The 26,614-nt window shown below is 38.5% G+C and overlaps 1 protein-coding gene across 1 annotated transcript in view; it reads left to right on the top strand.

Annotated features, from left to right (window-relative positions):
• RGL3 (ral guanine nucleotide dissociation stimulator like 3) overlaps positions 1 to 26,614 on the top strand; it is a 958,134-nt gene that overhangs the window by 632,181 nt on the left and 299,339 nt on the right. The window contains exon 14 of the mRNA XM_044084617.1: positions 7,035 to 7,124. Within this exon, the coding sequence (XP_043940552.1) occupies positions 7,035 to 7,124 (90 nt within the window). The remainder of the gene's footprint in view (positions 1 to 7,034; positions 7,125 to 26,614) is intronic.

Genomic DNA, 26,614 nt, shown 5'->3' with positions numbered 1-26,614 from the left:
ATTGTCTTATTGTCATGGACAGTGGGAACTTCCCCTATTCTTTTTTCAATAAGCGTTGTGGGATCTTTTCCATACACCTGAGCTACCATCTACTCAGGCGGATAAGACCTTAATTTCCCCTGTTTCTTCTTCTTTCCTCTCTTTTTTTTTCTTTTTTGGGAAAGTCTTACTGTTATGATAGGTATGGAGCCATACATACAAATATTGCTTTATTAATTTTTATTTACTATTTATTGACCAACTTATTTTCACTAGACAATTGTCTTATTGTCATGGACACTGGGAGCTTCCCCTATTCTTTTTTCAATAAGCGTTGTGGGATCTTTTCCATACACCTGAGCTACCATCTACTCAGGCGGATAAGACCTCAATTTATTGTCTTAACTGGGTGTTAATCTTGTGGGTGTGCTGGCCCAGATGTGCTTTTCAGCCGCGATATTCTTTCACCATTCTTTGGCTACATCCGAAATCTAAAAAGGGAACGCCCAACTATGTGTCAAATTTATAGTCGACATTACCTCTCATACAGAACCTGAGGAAGTTGCAACCTGCTAGCTGACAGATTTAGTGCAAATTTCACTCCCCTGTCCCCACCAGCCATACCTCACAGCATACCTGACACCAGTCCTCTGTCTAGTGTCTCCAAAGAGAAGGTCATATTCCTGCTCTCCATGATCAAAAACACAGCCTCTATGGGACCAATGGGACCAAATAACATCCCAGGCTGCTTACTAAACAATCTAAAATAAGACCTAGTGGGACTGCTTGGCACTGTCTTTAGCATCAGCCTGAGCACTGGCTTTGTTCCAGCAGAGTGGAGAACAGCAACAGTAATCCCCTTGCATAAAGGGGGTCCATCAACTGACCCTGGGAACTATAGACCTATAAGTCTGACCAGTTTCATCTGCAAGGCCATATAAATAATCATCATGGACCTTATCAACAAGGCCATAGGCAACCTTCAAACTTTTGACCTGACCTAGTTTGGCTTTGATAAGGGTAGATCATGCTTACTGAACCTGGTGGACTTCCTTGAGAATGTCACCAAAGCCCTGGATGAAGACAGAACAGTACATACTGCCTATCCTGACTTAGCCAAGGCTTTTGACACAATCCCTCACTCAGTTATCATTGAGGAAACTTTCCCAGCTGTAGATTAACCCATGCTAGGCTCACCAACAGAACGCATACTGTTAGAGTTGGGGATTCCACCTCTACCAGTAGACCAGTTATCAGTGGCATACCATAAGGATCTGTGCTGGGCCCACTACTGTTTGTAATGTATTTCTCAGAAGTCCAGATGAAAGTAGATCCCCTGTGGCTTACCAAGTTTGCTGATGATTGCAAACTGGGCGCAATCCCTGAGTCCCCAAACAATGTTAACGTATTACAAAAGGGGCTAACACAGACAAATGATTGCTGCCAAAGCGACAGACTAAAACTAAATGCAAAAAAGTGCATCATTATCTCCTTTGGCAAAGAGTAAGTCCCTGCAAATTACAATGTTAACAGCAACACTAAGCTCAAAACCAGTGGTGTGAGATTTGGGAACACAGGTTGATAACAATCTAAACTTTGATCACCATGTGTCCACAGTGGTAAGGAAAGCCCTTTACATTGCTCAACTCATAAGTAAGGGCATTGCATCCAAGACTAAAGATGTTATAACTCCTCTGTACTCTACCTTCATCAGACCACTAATAGAGTACAATGCACCCTTTTGCATGTACCTCACCAGACACCTGCAGCAGCAGGAGAGACCATAGAGGTTTCTCACCAAGAAAATTCAGGGTCTTCAAAACATGACCTACATTGAAAGACTGAAAGCCCTGTCACTGTACTATGTATCCTACAGGTTGCTGAGAGGTGACTTGCGCCTGTCCTATAGCGCAGTCTCTGACCCTGCCCTAAATGCTGCACATCCACAAATCAAATGGGACAAGAGTTGTTCACACCAGGAATCTCAGCCTAGCCTGTGATATTAACAGAACATGTCAGAGAGACAGATGGCACTCCTCTGGAATAAACTCCAACTTCACATGAAGCAGAGCTCCTCAATGACTCTATTCAAGCACAACCTAGACAATTGGATGAGAGACTGTAAATTCACCCCTGGGGTGGCACCTATGTCCCTCATGGACAGGCGCAGTTGGGCTGATCATAGACGTGCTCTGTGAATAACAGCCATTTAACCAAGGTCAATTAGGGAACATTGGTATAACATGGCTAGGCTTGTAAAGGGCCTATGGCCATTAGCCTAGTAACCTGCTATGAACTTATGAACCTATGAACCTCTTGTCTTTATTTCACAAGTATTATAATATAAATCTATAAGTATATATTACGATGCAGCCTATAAACTGCCACCTCTCAGATGCTGATACTAAAGCTACTTTTAATTTACTCTTGGAACAAATCAAAATGAAACAAAATAAATCCATCTTAGCTCACAGTGATGTAAAGTACTTTCCTGCCCTGCCAAGCATACAGTGCCAGATAGCTCATGTGCACCGTGGATGTGCACATGTGTGTATACATGAACTGAAAGCCCCACTGAGGAAGATACTAAAGCTACTCATATTTCTCTACTTTAACATAAAGCAAAGCAAAGCAGGAAATGCCATCTCAGCACATAATGATATGAACTACATTTGCAGCTATGCAGAAGCATGTTTTGAAGATGTTTGCTGACCTATACCTAACCTCCACCACTTCTTGTAGCATTTCTTTCTGCAGTACTTTAGACTGTTCTTTCTCCAATATAGCAAGTTATTTTCCATGTAAATATCAAACATGAATACTTCCCTTTAACCCTGATTATGTCAGACATTTTGCGATCCAAGATGGTGGCTACCATTAGAGACACACAGAGAAAAAAAGCTGTGTTTTTTACAGTTAACAAAAAATAACTGCTGTAATATCATAGCCACAGCTCACAAATGCAAAACATATTCTAAGGGCACTAATTACACAAAAAACTGACATGATTCCAAGTTGTAACAGAATTGCACCAAATTCTACCAGTAATTATGCTGTTAGTATTCAAGTTTATTGCAAACACATAAACACTAGTTCTGTCTCCGTGGGTGCTGTAGCCATTCCTAATGCACCATCACAGCCATCTTTTCCCCCAAATCCCCCCAAAATTGACCTTTTATGCATTAATATCATCACACTGCAAACACAAAACTGAAACCTCAATAATTCTAAGTTAAACTGTTGCTGTTTTACTTAAAGCTACAGCATACTATATTTTTGCCCCCTCTCATAGTCCCAACACCACTATTTCTCAATAAAAAAGCTCAGTCCCACACATCCACCTGCAATGCTCAAGTTTATTCAAACAGCCTCCCTGATCAGCCACTCACAAACAAGCCACTTAATAGCAAACATTTGAAATTCACTGCTAATTATCTCACCAGGTAGGATAACTACATTGTTTCACTATGATTAGCAACAACTCTTTTACTTGGTTTCATTCTAATTAAAACAGTTATACCACCCTGTCCAGCTGGGTGTTGTCCTCTTATACCTTACCTCTACAATTCCAGGCCTTGGCTGAATGGAACCTCTGCCACTGAATTTCTCTAACTGCAAAAAAAAGTCAACTGCTTGCTTCACCAGAGTAAAAAGTGGCTTACCTCGGGTATATATACCTTATCTTTATACTCTCTGGGTGGTCCCTCCCCAACCTGGTCTTGCTCTGATACTAAATTGAAGGTTTGACCTCACCCAAAAGTCCACTTCTAGTCTCTGGTGGGAGGGGGAGGCCAGTAGAAAGTACTCTGTATGAAGATATGTGAAGGCTGTCAGCCTAGCTAGATAGAATTTTGTAGATAATTCTGTCATTTGTAAATATTAATATGAGCCACAGGCTTGTTCTCTTAAATGGAAGAAAATTGTGTTAAATGCTGAACGTCAAAAATGTAAAAACAGAGCACTCTGCTGGAAGAAAGCTGATACGTCAAGCCTTGTATGACTGTTTGATCTCAAACTCGGAGCCGTGGTCTTGAAGCAGCAGATTCTTTGTATTGTTTTGAGACCAGAGTTAATTGCTAGATTTTACATATAGAATGTCTTTAATTACTGTGGTTTCCTGACCAGGTGGAAGCTTACTAAGAAATGTTAGTGTAGAGTTTCTGTTAGCTTGGGAAACCAGAGAATTGTTAAGAATGATGTAATCTAAAATGAGTCAGCAGGATGTATTATCAATTTAAAGGACTTTCCCAGAGACAGAGACAGAGACAGAGAGAGCATTTTGGATTTTGTCTAAAGCTTACAACAACTCACCAGTACTCTGCTTTGCTCTATATGTAAATTTTATTAGAACTGTGATTGCTCTTAGATATAGATAGAAAATAGTAAGTTTAGTCTAGCTGTTTTCTGTATTGATGTCAGAACTATTCTGTTGTATTATTTTAAGCATTTTCCTGTGATCTCTGAACTGACTAGCACTGTGTAGTAAGAAGTATTGTCTTGTGTTTTTATTATTTATTATTAAATATTTTTAAATCTTTCAACTGCGGCTGTTTTGTGTAGAAGCTCTAGAGTACATTGCATGTATATAGTGATACTGGCCAAGCCACTCCAACAGCTTTAGCCCTGGGTCAAACTTGCTATGTGGATAATAATATTACACAGTGAAATTGGTCACCCTTTGGTAAGGGCCTTATTAGTAGCTGATATTAGTGGCTGGTGGCAGTTGGTACTACTGTATAGACTGACAGGAAGGGGCATAGCTGGAGAACCTGTGCCAGCCTTCCCCAGGAGCGTCTGCGTGTTTGTATATAATTCATATCTTAAAGTGTGTGTGTGTGTGTGTGTGTGTGTGTGTGTGTGTGTGTGTGTGTGTGTGTGTGTGTGTGTGTCAGCTACTTGGGCAGGGACACGAAGCACTGGTTGGACAGAGATGGTGATGGAAGTTTTAGCTTGACCACTAGGCTGAGACCTGTATAGCTGTGCCAGTGGGGAGTCTTATTGGGGATCTGGAGAGAAAGGGAATAATCAGCCTCAGACTGACTATGACCTTTGTGTGCTCTTAACGGAAAGTGTACTTTACTGTGTGTGTATTTGTTATCCTTCCCAATGTGGAAACCCCTCACTGGTGTTTGTGGTGAGGATTGAGGCTCCTTGATTACTAGGCCAGTGCATGGACGTCACAGTCTGTTCCCAAATTTACCTTCTATTCAGAAAGCTCTGCCTAGTCAGAATGTTTGAGTGTTAATTATCATACCATATAGAACACTGCCTGAGTGCTGGGGTAGTTTTAAAAACAAAATACCTAAACCAGCATTAATCTAAAATGTTTTTTTCTTTTACTATCTATGCAGAACCGTATATCCAATACAAGAAGCATCAATTAAAAATTCTGAAAAGAACTTATTATTGTGTGAACAATTAAACAGTTAAATACAAATTAAAGAGGATGGAGTTCAAGAAGTAGATATTTTTTTTTTTTGGGGGGGGGGGGGATAGAAGCTTTTTGCCTTATCAAAAAATAAGTGATCCATGGTTAACAAGATTTCTTTTCATCTCATATGTATGTGTTGAAACACTTATTGAACCTGGCCAGAGCTGATATTTCAGAATTTGAAAATAATTACATTTTTTTAATATAGTAATATATTATCATCAGACAAGATAAAGACACAGCACAACAACAGCCCCTATCATGCTTTTGTTGCTCAGACCAGAATTCCAAGCTGTTTGTATAATAATATGTTTTGTGTGAAAGCAGTTTGACAATGATTTTGTCAAACTGTGTTGCAGCCATGACATTCTGACAGCAAACGGCTTAAAGGTATTGATCAAAAACATATTTTTGGTGAGGTGGGGGCCAAGGGGTGAAGGTTGTATTATAGTTGCCTGGAGTACAATTCTCCCTCTGTTTAATTTGGGGTTACATCTGATTCAGAGAAGAGTCATAAATTCTGGAGAAAAATATATCAGCATCCTACTAATAACTGAATTAGACATTTTAACATCTCCACAGTTATATTTTAGAGGATCATCTATTCATTCATATCAGTTTGCCATAGCAGCTTAAGAAAATATAAAATGATCAAGACCATGCATTCAGAAGTCAGTGTTTACATTTTTCTGTATTTGGAATCCATTTCTACAAATGAAACACCAATTGCTTCCCCAGAACATGTAGGAAGTCATGCAGTTGAGTCTAACCATAGCAACAGTTATCTTCAGTCTCAGAACCAAAATCACAAATTCAACAAAGATGCTGAGGTTCAACCTGCTCTACAGCTAAAGCTGCAGCACATATTTGGTACACCTTGCTATAAGTCTACAAAATTCCACATTTGTACATATTACAGTACATATTTGTCACAGTTTGATACAAGTCTGTGAAAGTCCACATTTGTACACAATATCTCTTGAAGGCAGAGAATAAATACAGATACACCAAAGAGTAATGCAGGGTTTTAGACAGATATATATATATGCTTCAGAAAATCGGTCCCATCATTTCACATCTGACACGAGGGTTGTTTATTTGAATCTGTGTATGTGTGTTTCTTACACACACACACACACACACACACACACACACACACACACACACACACACACACACACACACACACACACGCACACACACTCTTTTTTTCTTTCTTTCTCTTTCTGTCTTTGTATTATTAAGGAGCCCTTTCAGTATGAAATGCGTATAATTTGTAGGCCCCCTACTGTTAGCTTTCCATTTTAAAAGAGCACCCTGTATCACTAATCTGATTTATAACTGCCTAGTGTTACACAGACTGCTTTTCTTATCTTTCTGCATATTCCGTTATCAAAAGAACTGTTATACCCTTGTGTACAGTTTTATTTACAGCCTCATTTTGCTTCTGTAAGAAGGTTGTTTTCTGCAGAACTTGGCTGCTACAACTAATGGTGGGCTTTGTGTAAGCTAAAAGCATGCATTTTGAAAATCTCTTGCTGGTGTAGAAAAAGCACCAAATCTCTCACTTTGTTTAAAGAATAAAAACAAGGCATTTATCACTGCTTCTTTCATTATGTTTTAGCTACAGCATATCTTGTGAAATTCAGCCCCCTGGTGACTGCCAGCCTTGTTCACCAAAACTTGGAAGGAGGTTAACCAAAAGACTGAGCCGGTGAGTAATCTGGTATGTGCCACATTTCAATAACTATTACAGCTAGCTGCAAGACCCTTTCTTATTTCTGTATTAGTGCAAAGCAGATATTTCTGTACATTTCTTGCTGAGTGACTGATTGTATCTCAAGCTTTAGTGAATAAAATTTGTAGCTACTGGCCAAAGTAGTAAACAAGAGCAATATTGCTGCAATCCCAGCATATGGGGACATGGTATGATTATACAAGAACATCTATGTCTTGCAATCCCAGTATAAGGAGACAAGTTTTGATTATACAAGAACATCTGTATGCTGTAATCCCAGCATATACATTTCCATTATATAAGAACATCTATGTGCTGTAATCCCAGCATAATGGGGAATGGTTCGAGTATACAAGAATAACTATGCAAACCTAGGATAAAATGGTTTTATTTATTTATTTATTTAACATTTGTTTACCGGGAAACTATGACTGGGACGTAGCCCATTTTCAGTGCAGGCCCGGGGAGAACAGCTCCACAGACATTATACAAAAATACGAATTACAGTCATAGACATTTCTACATTACATACTTATATGACAATACAGACATTACATTACATGTTTATGTTATATTACAGACATTATATTGTTTGAATATCCTTCATATATACAAGACAACTCAATCATTCAGAAGACCCAGTTTGCATTGTTGTACAATTAGATTAATATATCATTTGTTATACAGCGGTTGATAATCTTTACAGCATTACTTTAATGGAGTCATCTTACTTAGGATCAAGAAATAGAAGAGACGATTAAAATAGCCATCAGATACAGGAGCGAGGAGGAGAGATGAGAAAAGTGGATGTCTATGGTGAGGCAGATGAGGTATCAGAGGCGGAGGGGGTGTATGAGACAGCAGCATAGAAAGATGGGGGGTGAGAGTACGAAGTGTGGGAGAAAATCTAAAGATTAGGTATTTTTGTGTCTATGGGGAGGAACTGGTTAGGTTAATTAAAACATGCAGATAAAGGATTTAGTTTGGGGTAGTATATGGGCAGAGCCATTTTTAATTGAAGAAGGGCCTAAGTAGTTTTTTTAAATGTTTATGTTATAGTTATATTATTATTTTGTAAATTTTATGAAGTATTTTACCATGAAGTTTCGACTAGTACTAGTTTTATAAATGACTGAGCAGCACATCCTATGGGTATGTGAGTGCAGAAAAGATAAGCAATTAACAAATAATACTTGTCAATAAAAATTATTTATACATTGAAATATGAATCATTGTACAAATCATTGTACAAAATGTGTGTTTCAAAATGATGAAACATCAATAATGCATTCTCATAAAAAAGAACAATTTACAAATTGTACATGTAATGAGCTACCATTGGCAGGCCTTTACCCCAGCACGTCTGCATCCTAACTACCCTTTAGAACCACATTATTTGATACAGAATCTAGACCATGATATGCAACCCTACATTATGGTGGGGAAAGCCTACTGCTGTCTGTGTGGAGAGGGGGTAAGCATCAGAGAAAGAATGGATTCCACAGTTAGACATTACACAGTGAATACTGTAGTCTTATTAGCTGCAATTCAGGGCATGGTCTTTTGATGATATTTTATGTGTGCCATGCATAGTATTAGAAAATCTTTGTTTACCTGGGGTTACTTTTGTTAAATTCACATTGTTTCCTAATTAAATTGTTAGGATTTTTATCTTACCAGGAATTAAATTTAAAGTAAATAATCATAAGATCCTAAGTATTAAAATAATAAGTAAAACATTCATACATGGTTAAGTAAGAAGGTAAGATAGGTGGCACAGTAGTCCAGAGCTTAGCATTTCTGCCACACAACAGCTGGTTCTCTAGTCTGGGGTGCCTTCCATGTGAGGTCTGTATACCTATCGTCTTTTCACATGAATTTTTATAGGATGGTCCAGTCTGTTACTACATCCCAAACGTGTGTGCCATACATGAAGTCAAAATCCTTTAAAAGTGTCTACAGGTGTGCCTGCCATGCACATGTTAAAGCATATGTGTGTGTGTGTGTGTGTGTGTGTGTGTGTGTGTGTGTGTGTGAGTGTGTGTGTGTGTGTGTGTGTGTGTCTGTGTCTGTGTGTGTGTGTGTGTGTGTGTGTGTGTGTGTGGTGTGTCTGTGTGTGTGTGTGTCTGTGTGTCTGTGTGTGTGTGTGTGTGTGTGTGTGTGTGTGTGTGTGTGTGTGTGTGTGTGTGTGTGTGTGTGTGTGTGTGTGTATGGGTATGTGTGTCTGCATTTGTATATGCTCAATGGGCTGGTGCCCTGTGCAGGATTAGTTTCTCAGCCTTATGCACAGTGAGTGTTTGGATATGTTCTGGCTCCTTAATAACATTGAGTTGGATTAAGTGGCTACTAAGAGAATGAGAATAGATAAACAGATGACAGTCTTACACATCTTAGAAAGTCTGGAATTTATGGCACTCCCAGAATAAAGTAATCTGGTGACTGGACTCCTTCTACAGCGAAGGACAGAACATTCAGGGAAGCTGACACAGACATAAAACTAATAGCATATATTTACTCTTTGGTGGTAGCCTTCAGGTGTATATGAGCAGACACTACATTTAAGGAAAAGCTGAAATCTAGTAAAATTCACTGCTTTAGGTGGGAGGAATATAACCCCATAAAACTTTAAACATTATCTTTTTTATTTATTCATCCATCCATCCATTTATTCATCCACAACCACTTTTGCACATGGGATTGGGGTGTCACTTCAACAGCGACAATCATCTAGAGTCAGGTTTCACATCGTCTGGTGGCCATACCTCTCAACCTCTTAGTATAAGAAATCTGGACAAAGCCTAGAATAATGGGTGAACAAAGGCCTAAAAATAGGGACAGATTTTAAACATTGCTCTTAGATTAGAAAGTTGCTAGAATATCAGCATTTGTCTTAGCATGCATTTTCTGAAGGAAATTAAGTCTGAAACTCTAATGTACAACATTATTTAGTTATTTCAATCTTCAGTTATTTGCCAGTAAACCAAAAATTTTATGAGGAACAGGCCAAAAATATGAGGCAAAAATCTGGAAAGTTGAGAGGTATGTGGTGGCTAACTCTGCAGCAGCTGTTTTTCCATACTACACACTCACACTTATGGCCAATTTAGAGTGTTCAGTCCACCTACTGCATGTCTTTGGGAGAAACTGGAGCACCCAAAGGAAACCCACATGAACAAAGGGAAGACATACAGACTCTACACAAAAGGCACAACAACCAAGAATTGAACCAGAGGACCTCTTGCCATGAGGTGATAACATTACCCTCTGCGCCACTGTGTGGCCCATCTTTTTTAATCATAAGTTTATTTTTTCAGTACCTTCTCCTTAATGTATTCAGTGTCACAAGAATCTGCAGCTTGTGTCAGTACTCGGTGGGTATAAGGCAAAGACCTAACTCTGGACAGGTTGCTAATCCATTGCAAGATGTACATACACACTGTCTATTTCTGTCAGACGTGCATGCACCCGAATGCATGTACACACACACACACACACACACACACACACACACACACACACACACACACACACACACACACACACGGTACCGAATGCTAGCTGCAAGTCTTTCTGACATGGGAGGAAACAAAAACATCCAAGAAGAAAATGCATGCAAACACAAGGAGAAAATACAGGTTCTACACAGAAGGGACTCCAGACAAGAACCAAACGGGAGTATAGTGAGGTAGCAACATAAACTACTGCACCACTGTGCTGACGAATGTTTTGTGCAGTTTATTTGACGTTCTTCATGTTTCACTGTTGCAGTCATCACATTTGGGTTATCTGCTTTCAGTAGCCCTCAGTTGGCCTGATTATCAAAGTCTTGGGTCCTGCGTCGGTTGCTGTCTCATCTTCCTTGACATCAGGTAGTCAGGGGTATAAAGCATGCAGCCAACACCATTACATCAGTCTTTCTTGCCATGCGATGCCCGAAGCAGAAGCATTTCGCAAATTTTCGTTTTCGAGTTTCAGAACCGAACTCTTCAACTAAAGCTAAGTACCCCATTGGGGAAACTTTTTCTTGCTCTAAACCGATGTCAGTAAAAGTCAATAATTGTATTTCTTGTGGAAAGCAAATACCTCATAAAGATTTTCATTCATACTGTATTCCTTGCCTAGGCCCTGACCAGATATGTCTTCGGAAAGCCACCCTACTACTGACTTTCTGAAAAAACACAAAGATAAAGACAGAGACAGGCCACCTAGGTCCAAGGCTGCCGACGACGCTTCTCCTAAGCTAGTCACCAGTTCACCAGTACTCAGTGAGGTGCTTTTGCAGCCCCGGATACCTGCTACTTCAGATTTGCAGGCCTCTACCAAGACCCATTCGGAGTCCGGTATGCCGCAAGATGCTTCAACTGTGGAACCTGCTGATGTCTCTACCTTGGATGGGTCCAGAGCCGCTGTGCAGGCACCAGCTTCTGAGGGTGTATTCAGGCCTACTGACTTGCATATTAAACCAACGTCATCTTCTTCTTCTTCTAGGCCTAAAACTTGAACCATGCCTAGGAAACCAATGCCAAGACCGCATGGTCAGGCCTCTATGCCTAAAAAACAAATGATAAGAATGGCTGAAGACCTTATTAATTTAATCAGGGGAAGCCAACCTTCCCTCTCTAAGAGACCTAGGACTGAATTTGCTTATGATACTTCTGATCAGGATTCTGAAATTTCTGTCTCCTCTGAGGACCAGGTTTTACCCTTATCTACCTATGAGGATTCTGATGCAGAGGACTCTATTCCCTCTGCTTCTCCCCAGAGGATTTTTCTTTTGCTGAAACCTTGCACACTCTTAGGGAGCATTTTCACTGGGAAAGCCAGGATTACTCTGATTCTAAAAAGAGGTTCAGAGATTTCTTACTCCTGCCCCAACACAGACCTTTATCTAGCCCTCCTGTGCTAGACATGGTTGACGATGCCTTTTTGGAATCTAGATTGGCCTCTGACTCTTTACTTCCTGCTCCCAGAAAACCTGATAGATATTACAGAGTTCCTGAGTCTCACAAGTTCCTTTTTAAAAATCTTACTGCAGATCCTGAGACCATTTCACAGGGACCCAAGGGCATTAAGGCTACTACTGCCAAAAATCCTACCCCCTCTGATAGAGATTCCAGGTCCCTGAATAGATGGGGTAAGAAGGTATACACCTCTGCTACGTTGGCCATCAGGGCTTAAGTTGCCAGTTTCATATGTTAAAGTATCAGCAACATATTACTGGATTGCTTAAACAGAAAATGATGTTGATTCCTGATTGTGCTGAAAATAAGGATTTACAGGATTTAATGCATTCTGCTGAACAGGTTGGAAAACATACTTTGCAATGTGGTTTTGATTCACTAGAGGCGTCCTGCAGGGCTGCTGTCACCGGGTCTGTACTTAGAAGGTGTGCTTGGCTTAAGGAGCAATCTTTGCCAGATAATGTTAAAACTAAATTGCTGTATGCTCCCTTAAATCAAGACCGCCTGTTTGGTGACAAAGTAGAAGAAGTTCTTAAAAAGATGGAGGAAAAAGCTAAATCTATGCAAACTGTTAAAGATTTCTTACAAGTGCAGCCTCCTAGATTTAGTAGGCATTGGCCCTCAAAAAATTGGTCCTTTTCTGCCGCTTCCAGGCCATCTCAGTTCAAACCCAGAACCAGCAGAACACCCAGGCCTCAGTCCCAGGGTATGCATAGGACTCAGCAGTGGGGGGATCCCACTTCCAAAACAGGGAGTAGTAAGACTCCCCCCTATGGTAAGCTGTCTCAATGACTTAACTTTAAAACTTCCAAGCACTTCTCAACTGGCTGCTCCTTTAGGGGGAAAGATTGCTCTGCAAGCAAAAAACTGGAAACTCATTACCCAGGACAAATGGGTTTTAAACATAGTTTCCCAAATATACAGATTTAACTTCCACACGTTACCAACCCCAAACAATTGGCCAGATCAACCCCAAATCAGTGGGCAGAGGCTCAAAAGCAAGTACTCTCTCTCTTAAGATTAAAGGCTATTTGGGTCTATATTATAACATTGAAGTTGTAAAGTGTCGAATGTTATAATATTGAACCCAAAACAGCAAATGCTGAAAATAGCGAAGCTGCAGAACATCAAATTCTTTCCCAGGGAAAGCATTCGGTGGGCTGTTTCGGCCGCTTCACTATTTCCTCCACCGTGGTGCGAAGGTTACAGACTGGGTTAAGGTAAGTGTGTGAACGGACCCGGTTAAAGTGAGTGTGAGAATGGGATGGTTAGGGAGTGGGTAAGGTGAGTGCGCAATAGTTAGGGACCTTAGGGTTAGGGAGCGGGTAAGGTAAGTGTGCGATAGTTAGGGACCTTAGGGTTAGGGAGTGGGTAAGGTGAGTGTGCAATAGTTAGGGACATTAGGGTTAGTGAGCGGGTAAGGTGAGTGTGCGATAGTTACAGACATTAGGGTTAGGGAGCGGGTAAGGTGAGTGTGTGATATTTACAGACCTTAGGGTTAGGGTTTGGGTTAAGGTAAGTGGATAGATAGTAGTCTATGTACGGTTTAGTGTAGGGTTAGAAGTAGGATTTTAAGTGTATATATTTGGATTACTGTTTTTTTGGTGTGCTTGTGTTGTGTGTGTTTCTCGGAACAGCAAATTTTTTCCCTGGGAAAAAAATCTGCTGTTCTGAGCTTTCGATTATATCACATTTTGACATTCCAAGTTCGAGCTTATGGTGTTCGATGTTTTGGGATTTCGATTATGTGATATACACCCGTCTATTCAGACTGTACCAGAAGAGGAAAAGGGACAAGGTTTCTACTCAAGACTTTTCCTGGTACCCAGAAAAGACAACTCATGGCGTCCTATCCTGGACTTGTCTATCCTAAACACCTTTTTGGTGATTCCAAAATTCAAGATGCTAACTCTTCACCAGTTGCTTCCCATGATAGGCAAAGATGCCTGGCTGGCAACACTGGATTTAAAGAAAGCCTACCTGCACATCCCAATCAGGGAATCCTGCAGAAGATACATATGCTTCAAAGCAGACTGCATGCACTGTCTGTTCTCTGCACTGCCCTTTTGCTTATCTACTGCGTCCAGGGTATTCACAAAGTGCCTAGCTCCAGTCATTGCATTTTGCAGGCAAAGAAATATTCAAATATACCCATACCTGGACGATTGTCTAATTCAGGCAGAAAGCCAGGACATACTTCTGGATCATCTGGTATTTGTACAAAAGGTGTTAACTTGTCTGAGGTACACCATAAATGAAAAGAAATCACAGCTGGTACCCTGTTAACAAATTATATTCCTCATGCCAGAGAAACAAATTCATTTGACAACTTACTTCAAACTAGTGGCCACAAAAACCCTGCTATCTGCAAGGCAAATACTACAAGCCTTGGGGTTTATGGCCTTGTGCATTCTACTAATTCCATATGCAAGACTGCATATGAGGAAACTACAATGGTATCTAAAAAGCCTATGGTGGCAACATTCTCAGGATCTAGAAGCAATGGTTCCTATCATACCTTACCTACGGTTAGAATTCCTTTGGTGGGCAGAGGCCTGCCACCAAAATAAGGGACTACCATTCACTGTAGTCCCTGTCACCCAAACCCTAACCCTAACAACAGACGTATCAGACTATGCAATGGGGGGGGGGGCTCACCTGACAGGGAAGTACAATCAGGGCAAATGGAACCCAAGTCAAATGCACCTGCATATCAATCAAAAAGAAATGTTAGCTGTACAGAATACTCTGGCAGCCTTCAAGGACCACATTCTTCCAGGGCAATTCATGGTAAAGATGGACAACACCACTGCTATGTGGTACATAAACAAGCAGGGGGGTACCCATTCTTACCCCCTCTGCAGACTAGTCTTGGCTCTGTGGAACACAGCCTTGAGCTACCAAGTTCATCTATAGGCTCAGTTCCTGCCAGGAAAACTAAATACACTGGCAGACAAACTAAGCAGAAATCTCATGGACCCACATGAGTGGAAAATGGAACCAAAGATTTTCAACATGTTGATCAACAAATGGGGGATCCCAGATATAGACCTGTTTGCCTCTCCCCAGAGCTACCAATTGAACAAATTCTGCACAAGGACTCCCCACAAACAAGCTTGGAAAGTGGATGCTCTGTCCTTCAGCTGGAAAAATCTATCAGTTTATGCCTTTCCTCCTCTGCCTCTCCTCTCCAAAGTACTACTAAAGATCAAACAGGACAAACCAAGGATGATACTGATTGCACCAGACTGGCCAGGCCAACACTGGTACCCCCTCTTGCGCAGTGTGTCACAGCTGGCCCCATGGCACCTACCTCAGACCCATACCCTGCTGTCTCAGCAGGAAAGCCAGATTTTGCACCCCCAGCTTCAAACCCTGAACCTGGCAGCCTGGCTAATTACCTAATCTCTCTGTTACCATCCCTCAGTAAACAAGTGCTGGATGTCATTTTGGAGTTAAGGATGACTAGTACTAGAAAATCTTTTATGCTGAAAAATGGAAAAGATTCTGTGCCTGGAACCAAACTCAAGGGATGGCAACAACAGCACCCAATTTACCTCAGATTCTTCAATACTTAACTGAGATGCTTCACAAGGGCCTTTCCTTTTCCTCCATCAAAATTCATGCCTTAGCCATTTCAGCTCATTACAACACAGAACCACCCTTCTTTTCTCACCCATTGCTCAAGCAGTTCCTCAGAGGGGTTAAAAACTTAAGACCACCCAGGAGAGCCCCAACTCCAGCCTGGGACATTAATTTTGTATTGGAAAAACTCACTCTTCCTCCTTTTGAGCCAGCTGCAACTGCAGAGTTAAAATTCCTTTCTTGGAAAGCAGCTTTCCTTTTAGCAATCACTTCAGCAAGAAGGGTATCTGAATTACAGGCCCTTATGGCAGTGGAGCCTTTCATCATCTTTCATGCGAACAGGGTGTCCCTCAGGACCAATCGCTCTTTCATGCTCAAGGTGGTATCCAGTGTGGCTCTTATTCAATCCATTCATTTGCCATCCTTCTTTTCTAATCCACAGAACAAAGGGGAACGGATACTGCACTCCTTAGATGTGCACAGACAACTTAGATTTTACTTGGAGAGGACCAAACCTCAAAAGTAATCTGAACAACTGCTGGTAGCATTTGCTGCAGAGGCAGAGGGGAAGGTTATTTCAAAGCAAATAATTTCTAAATGGATAGGCCATTGCATTAATTTCTGCTATAAGCACCATGGAAAACCTATCCCACAGGGGATTAGACCCCATTCAACCAGGGCTGCATCTACCTCTACAGCCTTTCTCAGAGGTGTCCCTACCAGAGACATCCTAGAAGCTGCTACCTGGAGTTCTATACATACTTAAACCAAGCATTACCATTTGCCAATTTTCTCTAAATCCAGAGCTGGCTTTGCCACTGCAGTCTTGCATGGCCTTTTAGCTGGTCTTAATGCTATCTAAATTCCTCCTCTCATTCTTAGCTTTGGGAATCTACCCAAATGTGATGACTGCAACAGTGAAACACGAAGAACATAGTACAGTTGTGTACACTTACCATAAATGTAGATGTTCGAGTGTATTCACTGTTTCAGTCCTGGTTACCCTCCCTCCAGCCCCCTGACTTCTTTTGGCTATACCTCTATTCTCCTTCACTACACTTAAAAGCTTTTTGGTGTATTTGCTTTTTTGTTGGAGGTATAACCTTGTATATATATATATATATATATATATATATATATATATATATATATATTTATATATATATATATATATATATATATATATATATATATATATATATTTAATTGCTTCCCATTAAGGGGGCACCTGACATCTGGGGCAAAAAAAACTGATGTAATGGTGTCGGCTGTATGTTTTATACCCCTGACTACCTGACGTCATGGAAGATGAGACAGCACAAAAACAAAAACGAAACAAATTGAAGAAAAGTTGAAACAGGCAGGCTCGTAGATAAAAACAAACAGCAAATTTATTAGGTGAGCGCTTAAACTTTTAGCCCTGAATAGATAGTGTTTCTGGATGTTGTTTTACACATTAAATGGTTTTGATGTTTTTATTGAATATATATATATATATATATATATATATATATATATATATATATACACATTTATACATTTTTTATATAAAAAAGTATGGTTTCTTTTAGTCTTTATGCTGTTTGTGCTAACTAGTTAATTAATCTAATCAATGGACTTTTTAAACAGGAAGTGATGTGTTTTAATTTTGTCTGATGAAGGAAAGGTATTGACCATTTCCGAAAGCGCTCACCTAATAAATTTGCTGTTTGTTTTTATCTACGAAGATGAGACAGCAACCGATGCAGGACCCAAGACTTTGATAATCAGGCTGACTGAGGGCTACTGCAAGCAGATAACCCAAATGTGATGACTGCAACAGTGAATACACAAGAACATCTACATTTATGGTAAGTGTATACAACTGTACTTTCTCTGTACACAACTGTTTTAATTGTTCTGCTCTGGCTTCCTAATTAATTCTTCTTTATCAGATAACACATTATGCATTTGTATAAGTACCAATTTCAGTCAATGAAGGTAATCTTATTCTGCCTTATATTTCTATTAATAACCAACCCAAAGGGTAAAAAAGCCACTTAGACAAGCATTCAATAAAAACTGCAAGAAAGAGTCAGCCAACCTAGAGTCTTCACTGTTTAATACCTTAAACGCCTTGCAGTGTAGGCACATGGGATACATGCAAATGACTCCTTAAGGACATGACTGTGGTTCAGTTGCAATGCTTCTGAATGCCCATGAATTTTTACTTTTGAAGTCTTTACGGGTACATTCAGGCCAGTAAAGCCAACTTGGGTCTTTCTATGACCTCATCACTATAGCATATGTGGATTGTTTCGCTATACTTTAGAAACACTAAGCTTAAAATCAAGCCTAATATACATAAATATTAGGGTGCCTGCAAAATATGTTAAGTAACATTAAACCCAAAGGGGAAAAAGGTCACACAGACAAACCATTCAGTAAAACTGTAAGAAAAACCCACCCAAGTCAAAGTCTTTACTGTGTAATCTCTTAAACCTCATATGGTATAGGTAGATGGGATGTGCAGTTCGACCAGTGTTTTCTGCTTTTTTATCTCTTCTTGATTGTTGTTATTTAAAGTAAGTAAATGTAAAATATATACATTATAACGACACACAGTTCCACTGCACACCAAACAGACATTACTTACGTTTACAAAGTTAACAGAATTCATTTTTACTTGCTTAACCTTATATTCCTAGCTGTCTATGTAAACATTTCTTACTTTTTAGGGATAACATACCACTATACAGTCATGTATCGTCTTCCGGAGTTAACACGCAAGTTATCTTGTACAAAAGATGGCTATGCCATTCTTTCAGTTAAGACCCTTTGATCACTCTGTTTTCCAAAAGTATCCATAAATATTTTGTATATGCTCAGGACACTTTCTACTAATACACACCTTCATTTATATTCTTTTCTATTAACCATGTCAGCAAACAGGCAGGATTTCCTATTATATTGTCCTGTGGCAACTTTACTGAAATCTCCACCCACCCTCCCCAGCCTGTTTCTTTCTATTGCATTGCTCCAGTCTCTTCCTGTCCCTTGCTATATGCTGTGTGTGTGTGTGTGTGTGTGTGTGTGTGTGTGTGTGTGTGTGTGTGTATATATATATATATATATATATATATAGATGTATATGTGTGTGTGTATATATATATATATATATATATATATATATATATATATAGATGTATATGTATATAAATATAAATACATATATATATATAATATATATATATATATATATACACTCACACACACACACACACACACACACACACACACACACACTCACATATATATATATATATATATATATATATTTTTTTTTTAATTCACTATAAAGAATATTATCTGTTTTACTAGTCAGTCACACAAGCAGCATTCATTTAAGAGGTAACATCTGATCATACTTTTCTTTGAGTTCATACACTCACATTTTGTATATCCCTACTTCACTATTCTGTATCATACCTCTGATTTGACACACACATTATTTCATCCATCCAACTGCATAACAAAACAACAGAGGGGATAAGAGGGGGATATTACTATTTTGTTTGTCAAAATTATTCTGTAACCTTCATTATGGTTGTCATGTTTATGTTGCCTCACAGCAAGAGGTTCTCCATTCGATTCTCAGCTGAGGTGCCTTCTGTGCAGAGTCTGCAAGTCCTCTCCTGCGGTCATGTGGGTTTCCTTTGGGTTCAAAACACCAAAAGCTGTGAGTAGATAAATAGAACCACAGTTTGTTGAGAAAAAACACCTTTATAAGCAACAGCAAAGCTTTCGGGTAGAAACCCTTCTTCAATACTATTGCAGAATTCAAAAACCAAGTAGGTTTAAATAGGAGTCAAAACTAATCACATGACAGGCAGCTCTGAAAGTCATGTGACAACACATAAATTAAAAAACAAGTTAAAAACAAGTTAAAAATCAAAATTCACATTCAGATGCTAACAAGCACATGTATAACTAGCTAATAAAAATAAAATTAACAGCATAGCTTAGTTCGTTGCAATTTAACGAGAATAGGTTTCAATGTAACAGTAGAATTTAAACCTGGAGAATGGTCAGCAGCTAATCTGAGTATCCATTCATATTCCTTGATCTCAAGTAAATTATTAATATCCCCACCTCTTAATGTTGTACGAAGACAATCTATAACACTGAATTTGAATCTATGATTGGGGCCACATATGCTTATATGCTTATATAAAGCCGTATTTTTCATATAGGAATATGAGAACATTAAAAAGCAAATTGTGTTACAAGGATTTTAATAGAGATTTCAATCAACCCACTTCTTCTAAGTATGGCACATTTTGTTGTATGAATTGTACTTGTTGTTTTGATATTATGAATACCAACAGTAATGTGTTCAAGCATCTGCTGACTGGCAAAATATATAAATTTGAACTATTAGCTACCTGTGCTAGTACTAATGTGATATATCTGTCAACCTGTGTTGTGTGCTCCTCTTTTTATGTGGGGAAAACAACAAGGAAGCTAAAAGAACAGGAGAGCAAATGATAAAATGCTTTATATAAGCGTATAAGCATATAATTTACTTGAGATCAAGGGATATGAATGGATACTCAGATTAGCTGCTGACCATTTTCCAGGTTTAAACTCTACTGTTACATTGAAACCTATTCTCGTTAAATTGCAACGAAATAAGCTATGCTGTTAATTTTATTTTTATTAGCTAGTTATACATGTGCTTGTTAGCATCTGAATGTGAATTTTGGTTTTTAACTTGTTTTTTAATTTATGTGTTGTCACATGACTTTCAGGGCTGCCTGTCATGTGATTAGTTTTGACTCCTATTTAAACCTACTTGGTTTTTGAATTCTGCAATAGTATTGAAGAAGGGTTTCTACCCGAAAGCTTTGCTGTTTTTTATAAAGGTGTTTTTCTCAACAAACTGTGGTTCTATTTCTTTTGGGTGCGCCAGTTTCCTCCTACATTCCAAAAGAAAGGTGGCTTGGACATTCCAAATTGCCCGTAGGTGTGAGTATGTGTGCGAGTGAGTGGTGTGGATAACTACTGTGGCACAGCTAGCCACCCGGCAGTGTAAACCTTGGCTCGAGATGGTTGTCACAGTTGAAGTGACACCTCGACCGCATTGTGCAAAAATGGGATAACAGGGTAGATGATGGATGGATGGGTGGATTAAGTATTACCTGATATTTTTTTTTATTTTATCTTTGTTGACTGGGTTAGTGTCACTAAGTTAGTGGCCACTTTTCAGGTGACACCAGAAGTGGTATTTCTACTACTAATGGAAATTTGGCCAGGGCATCAGGGAACTTCCCCCTACTCTTTTCCATAGTGCTGTGAGATTGTATATGTTCTCCTGAGCTGCCACCAACTCAAACAGATGGGACCTCCATTTAACATTTCACCCAAGTGGCAACATACTTAGGAGGCAACACTCCCCTTGTGCTGCAGTACAGTGTCAGCAGTCTAATCACCTGGATTGGGAACAGAACCTGCAGCTTTCTAGTCTTTCAGCATCAGCAGTGTGGTACTTGTTGCACCACTGATACTGCTTTAATATAAAACAAAAAGTATGCATCTTACGTGCTTCCATATGATGCTTGCACTCATAACTGGTCGTCATGTGCATAAAGTGCTCATCAGAATTAAGCCAATCACTCCAGTCAAGGTAATGGAATATTCCATTTAAAACTTGTATATTCCTACAGTAATCATCAGCATATTTATCATCAAGTATCACTTTTGTTCATCACATTTAAACATACCTGAAACAACTTACTGTGCTTATCTCTTGATATTTCCACTACTTTATAGTATAAATAATTTATTCTTACCGGAACATAAGAGATTAAAAGGCCCAGTACTGAAAAGTGTCATCATTACATGCAATCTTACAAAAAAACAACAAAAAAAACCCAGGTGTTTTGTATTTTATTTCTGTCTATAATGGAATTAATTTAACTACTCTGAATGTTTTAGTGTCAAATACTCAATGTTATTTTTTCACAAAAAGTATAGAAGTCACATGCCCAAGAAAAAAACAAAACAAAACAACCAACCAACATGAAAGCACAAACAAGGGAGTCAAACTTCAGTATAGATAACTTTTGTACATGTTAAGCCTATAAAAAGTTTGTGCTTTTATGCTGAAGGTCACTTTTCCATAATTCATATATGTCCCAGCCATGAGGACATTGTTCAGTCATACGTGTAATATTTAACAAAGCACGATTAAACTGAGCATTGAATTTCCATACAAATAGTGGTCTGGTAATGCTTGTAATATCCAAATAGGTCCAAATACTTCCCTTTTTTGTGATAAATGACCTATTTTGTACTACAAGCCATTCTCATGGCGCAGTCTACAGCTTTACTCAAATTACTTACAGACACAAGGATTTGCACTCCATTTTCAAATAGCATGCTCTCTTATAGTATATTTTTCAGAGTGCATATAATGCCTCTTCAATCAAGACACATATTTTGCTTGCTACAAACACTTGCAGGATAAGCCTGCTAGATATCCACTCACCAACATTTAATAATCTGCACACATTTGCAATTAATGCTGCACCAGATTTCAATTTAATGTAAGTAATAACATTTTCATATGATTAATATTTTTCTATAATCCCAGTCCAGTACTCAGTCAAGCATAGCAATGACATTTTTCACATTGTTCCCATTTTGCCTATAAGCAATACAAACATAACATCAGTAAAGGTATATGCTGAATATTTTATCATATTGAGAAGTGATAAGTCTCTGAAAATCTTCATTGTGCCACTTTGTAAAGCATAGCACACATAATACTTAGTTCAATTAACTGTGTATTTATATGTTTAATATTTCACCATATTGCATCTCACCAAGTCTTACATTTTTCATGTAGTTAGTATTCTACTGTATTTGATATTTAAACGTTCATGTAATCAATACTTTAGTAAGTGCCATAACTGTTCACTCGAAGTTTGCAAGAATTGCTCTGTAATACTGTTAATACTTTACCATGCTGCAAGTTGATCCTCTGTTCTTAACTCTTTTATATGGTTAAAAGTGCAGTAAATGTAATACGTATTTAATTGTATGGTAGTTTTTAACCATAGTGTTATTCAAACATAATATTCAGTTGTTACTATAATTGCTACTTTACCAATATTGTATTATCAAAACAGCCTACGTAAAAATGATCTCAAAGCATATTTGTTACAGGTATTTACATTGAATATATTAATATTGATGCTGGTTCTTTCTATAGAACAAGAAGAAATCAGTTACTAGAAATCTGTGTCACAGTTCAGTCTTCTCAATAACTTACTGGGTGAACATTCTGTCCAACTTAAGCTCTTCATTAAGATTCTAACTGAATCTTTGTGCCTCGCAAACCATCTTGTTCCTGCTATTGAACACAAATTAATCACTTTTTTCTACCAGATTTACATTTTCTTCCCACTTATACTCTACTTCTCCAATAGTTTCAATGCTTCTGCAGTTACTTGTTCCTATTTACTTATGTTTAGTTTGTAGTTTTTGCAGACTCAGTGGCAATTTATTTACCTTTGCTATTGGTTCATTTGGATTGTCAAAATTTAACATACCAGCAGTCACACTAGTCCAAAACACTTTCAAAGTAACAGAAAAGTTATCCTTCACATTTCCTTTGTTTGCACTATTTTACTGCTTCTACAAACCTCAGGTGATGCTTTAGTCATCGTGGAATAATCATACTCAATACCTTGCCCATAATGGCATTCTACCAGCTTGTCACCATTGCCAATGTGCTTTTTGTGACATGTCAAAAATTCAGTCATTATTAGGTCTCTGCATCCCATATTCAACATCTTACACTTATACTGGCCATCACACATTGTCATCATAGTCCCTGGCAAATCTTTATCAAAACGTGTCTAGTCACCATCCTTATTTTTATGTATCATATCAAATCTGATCTTTCCTCTTTCCAAGACTCCATACAACCTAAAAATTCATCTTCTTGCCTCAACCCTCATTCTAATCAATTGTTTTACTGTTTGCTCAGTTTGCTTCATTGCCTATACTGTCTTTCCCAGAATTTGAAATATTTAATGTTTAGAAGGTCCTACAGCCACTTACTGTTGATGCAAAACATTCTGCATCCTCCATTTCAGTCACTTTGGGAATTTCATATATGTCATAAACACTCCTATCACTTTGCACAATCCAGTTCATATCACCTCCAAACTGTTTTTCATCCATAAGACATTTAACTGTATTAGTTAACTTGGATATCTAACAACTGATTGTGAAACAGTATGTCTTCAAACATTTACTCTCATTTACTCACCAAATTGGTAATTTTCTGCTACATGTTCTATTTTTTCCATCATCAGTCAATAAAAGACATATTTTATCTCTTGTATTTGTGAAACAGCTTTGGATAAACTACTTTTACTAAAGATGTTAATGGTCACATTTCTGGAAGATATTGAGTGACCTGATGAGGCTTTTGACTTTGCAGTTCACCAAACAACTTGCCCGGATTTGTATTTTCAATCGCCTTTCTTCAGAACTTCTTCAGAACTTCTTTTTTCTATTATGCTCTGATTCTGATGCATTTCCTGGGATATAAAGCACAGCCTTTGGCCTCATAATTTGTTACGTATCTAAGCTATTCACTGAAGTTTTTTTAACATATGCCCTTTTGTGGCTTAACATAACCATTACAACAGTTTCAGTTCCTGCAAAGAGGTGCCCATCTTGTTCCAACACAGAAGGAATATACTTAATCCTTCACCATATTGCAGCGTGTTCCTGATAACACATCACCTGTAGACTTGGATTGATTTCTGCAAGTCTTTTGGGTTTCATGATTATAGTTCATCAAGCAAAGTAAAAATGCATTCCCTGCACCAAAGTCTCTCCACAAACACTGAATAAATCCCAATAAAACTTGTATGAAGAGACACCAAGGTGATATCCAAAATACAATAAAACGTTTATTAAAATAAATAAAGAAAAGTGCACATGAGCACTTTCAGGCACCAAGCCCTTCCTCAGATACATTAAAACAGTTAAGTCATACATTTTAAATACCATACCATCCAATCCAATCCTAGTATTTTACCCTCCTTTTCCTTAGGAAAGGTTTTAAAGGAATAGCCAAGGCAATCATTATAGACAGGCACAGGGCGTTGCCATGGGCACGCCCTGTGCCAATTCATATGCTAAACTTTGTGTTAGCTTTTTGGGAGGACATGGTTCTTTTCCAACAGAACCATGCATGGAAGGAGTTGGTGGGACATTATGTCCGTTTTGTAGATGATGTGTTCTTTCTATGGGGAGGCACACTGGATGAATTGAGGCTTTTTGTGGATTCTTTGGAGAGTAGCACAGAGTTTTTTAGATTTTCTCTGAGCTATTCATCATATGAGATAGAATTTTTGGATGTATGTCTACGCAAATGTTCGGATGGACGCATAGAAACTATGCTTTATAGGAAGGATTGCTGGAGGAACAGCTTGCTGTCATTTGACAGCATGCATCCTAGGCATACCTTTAAAAACATTGTAAAGAGTCAGGCGGATAGGGTTTCCTGCTTGTGTACTGACATGGAGTGTTTTGAACAAGAATTAGGTGATTTCTCTAATAATTTTTTGAGTAGGGAATATAATAAACAATAGGTGGTTAGATCAGTGGATGTAGTAAGGTTTGAGCGGAGGCAAGGGGCAAAGCTCTTGGTATAACAGAAAAGGCAGCGATGGAGGTATGAATAGAAAAAGGGATGCTCATTGCTGACAAGGACAATTCATGCTTACATATGATAATAACATAGGGGGTGTTTGTGACATTATCAAGAACTGGGGGGTTCTGCGTATGGATCATAGAATAGCAGAGATGGTTGGAGAACAACCAAGGTTTACTTTTAGGAGGAATAAAAATTTAAAAGACATGTTATGTCATGAACCCAAGTCAGTTCCTGACAAGATGGTCAAGATAGAACATTAGGGCACTTTTCCGTGCTATCACTGTAATGCTTGTGACTATATCTATAAGGATAATTTATTTATACATCCCACAACAGGACAACAATATTATTTAAAGTGATATGCGAATTGTAGAAGTATGAATCTTGTTTATATAGCTATGGGTCAAATGTGCGATTCTTATTATGTTGGTAAAACCAACTGTATGTTAAAGAACATGATTTTTGGACATTTGTATGAGATTAGACATCGGAACCTGCGTAATGCTTTAGCACAATACAGTAGTGAAAAAGAAGGTCATTCCTTTAAATTTATGGTAGTACAAATGGTCAATAAAACTGTTAGAGGTGGGGATGTTGTCAATGAAACAGCATTAAATGAAGCGAGATGGATAATAAAGTTAGGGGCTGACAGGAGTCCAGGTTTAAACACTGCTGTTCCTTTAAAACCTTTCCTAAGGAAAAGGAGGGTAAAATACTAGGATTGGATTGGATGGTATGGTATTTAAAATGTATGACTTAACTGTTTTAATGTATCTGAGGAAGGGCTTGTTGCCTGAAAGCGCTCATGTGCACTTTTATTTATTTATTTTAATAAAAGTTTTATTGTATTTTGGATATCGCCTTGGTGTCTCTTCATACAAATTTTATTATGATTATAGTTCATGAAATTAGTACCGTTTCAATCTTTGATGTTAGCCAGAAGTGCTCTTCACAGCACTTGCATTTTGCTCAGAAAGGACATCTGTAATTCATATGGCATTACCTGTATTGGTAGCATATCTAAATAAGACTTTAAATTCTTTTTTATAAGACCCATTGCTCCTACTACTATTGGAACTGTCTGAGTATCCTTCTTCCATATTGCCCTCATTTCAACCTGCAAATCCTGTTATTTTATGACTTTGTGTCTCTCTATATGTAAGACACTGTAGTCACTGGGTGTAGCAAATTAAATGATC

The sequence above is a fragment of the Protopterus annectens genome, chromosome 9.part0, assembly GCF_019279795.1.
Source record: "Protopterus annectens isolate FY-2018-M chromosome 9.part0, PAN1.0, whole genome shotgun sequence".
Taxonomy (NCBI): Eukaryota; Metazoa; Chordata; order Ceratodontiformes; family Protopteridae; genus Protopterus; species Protopterus annectens.
The sequence above is the reverse complement of the archived record's forward strand: the minus strand, read 5'-3'. Positions and strand labels throughout refer to the sequence as shown.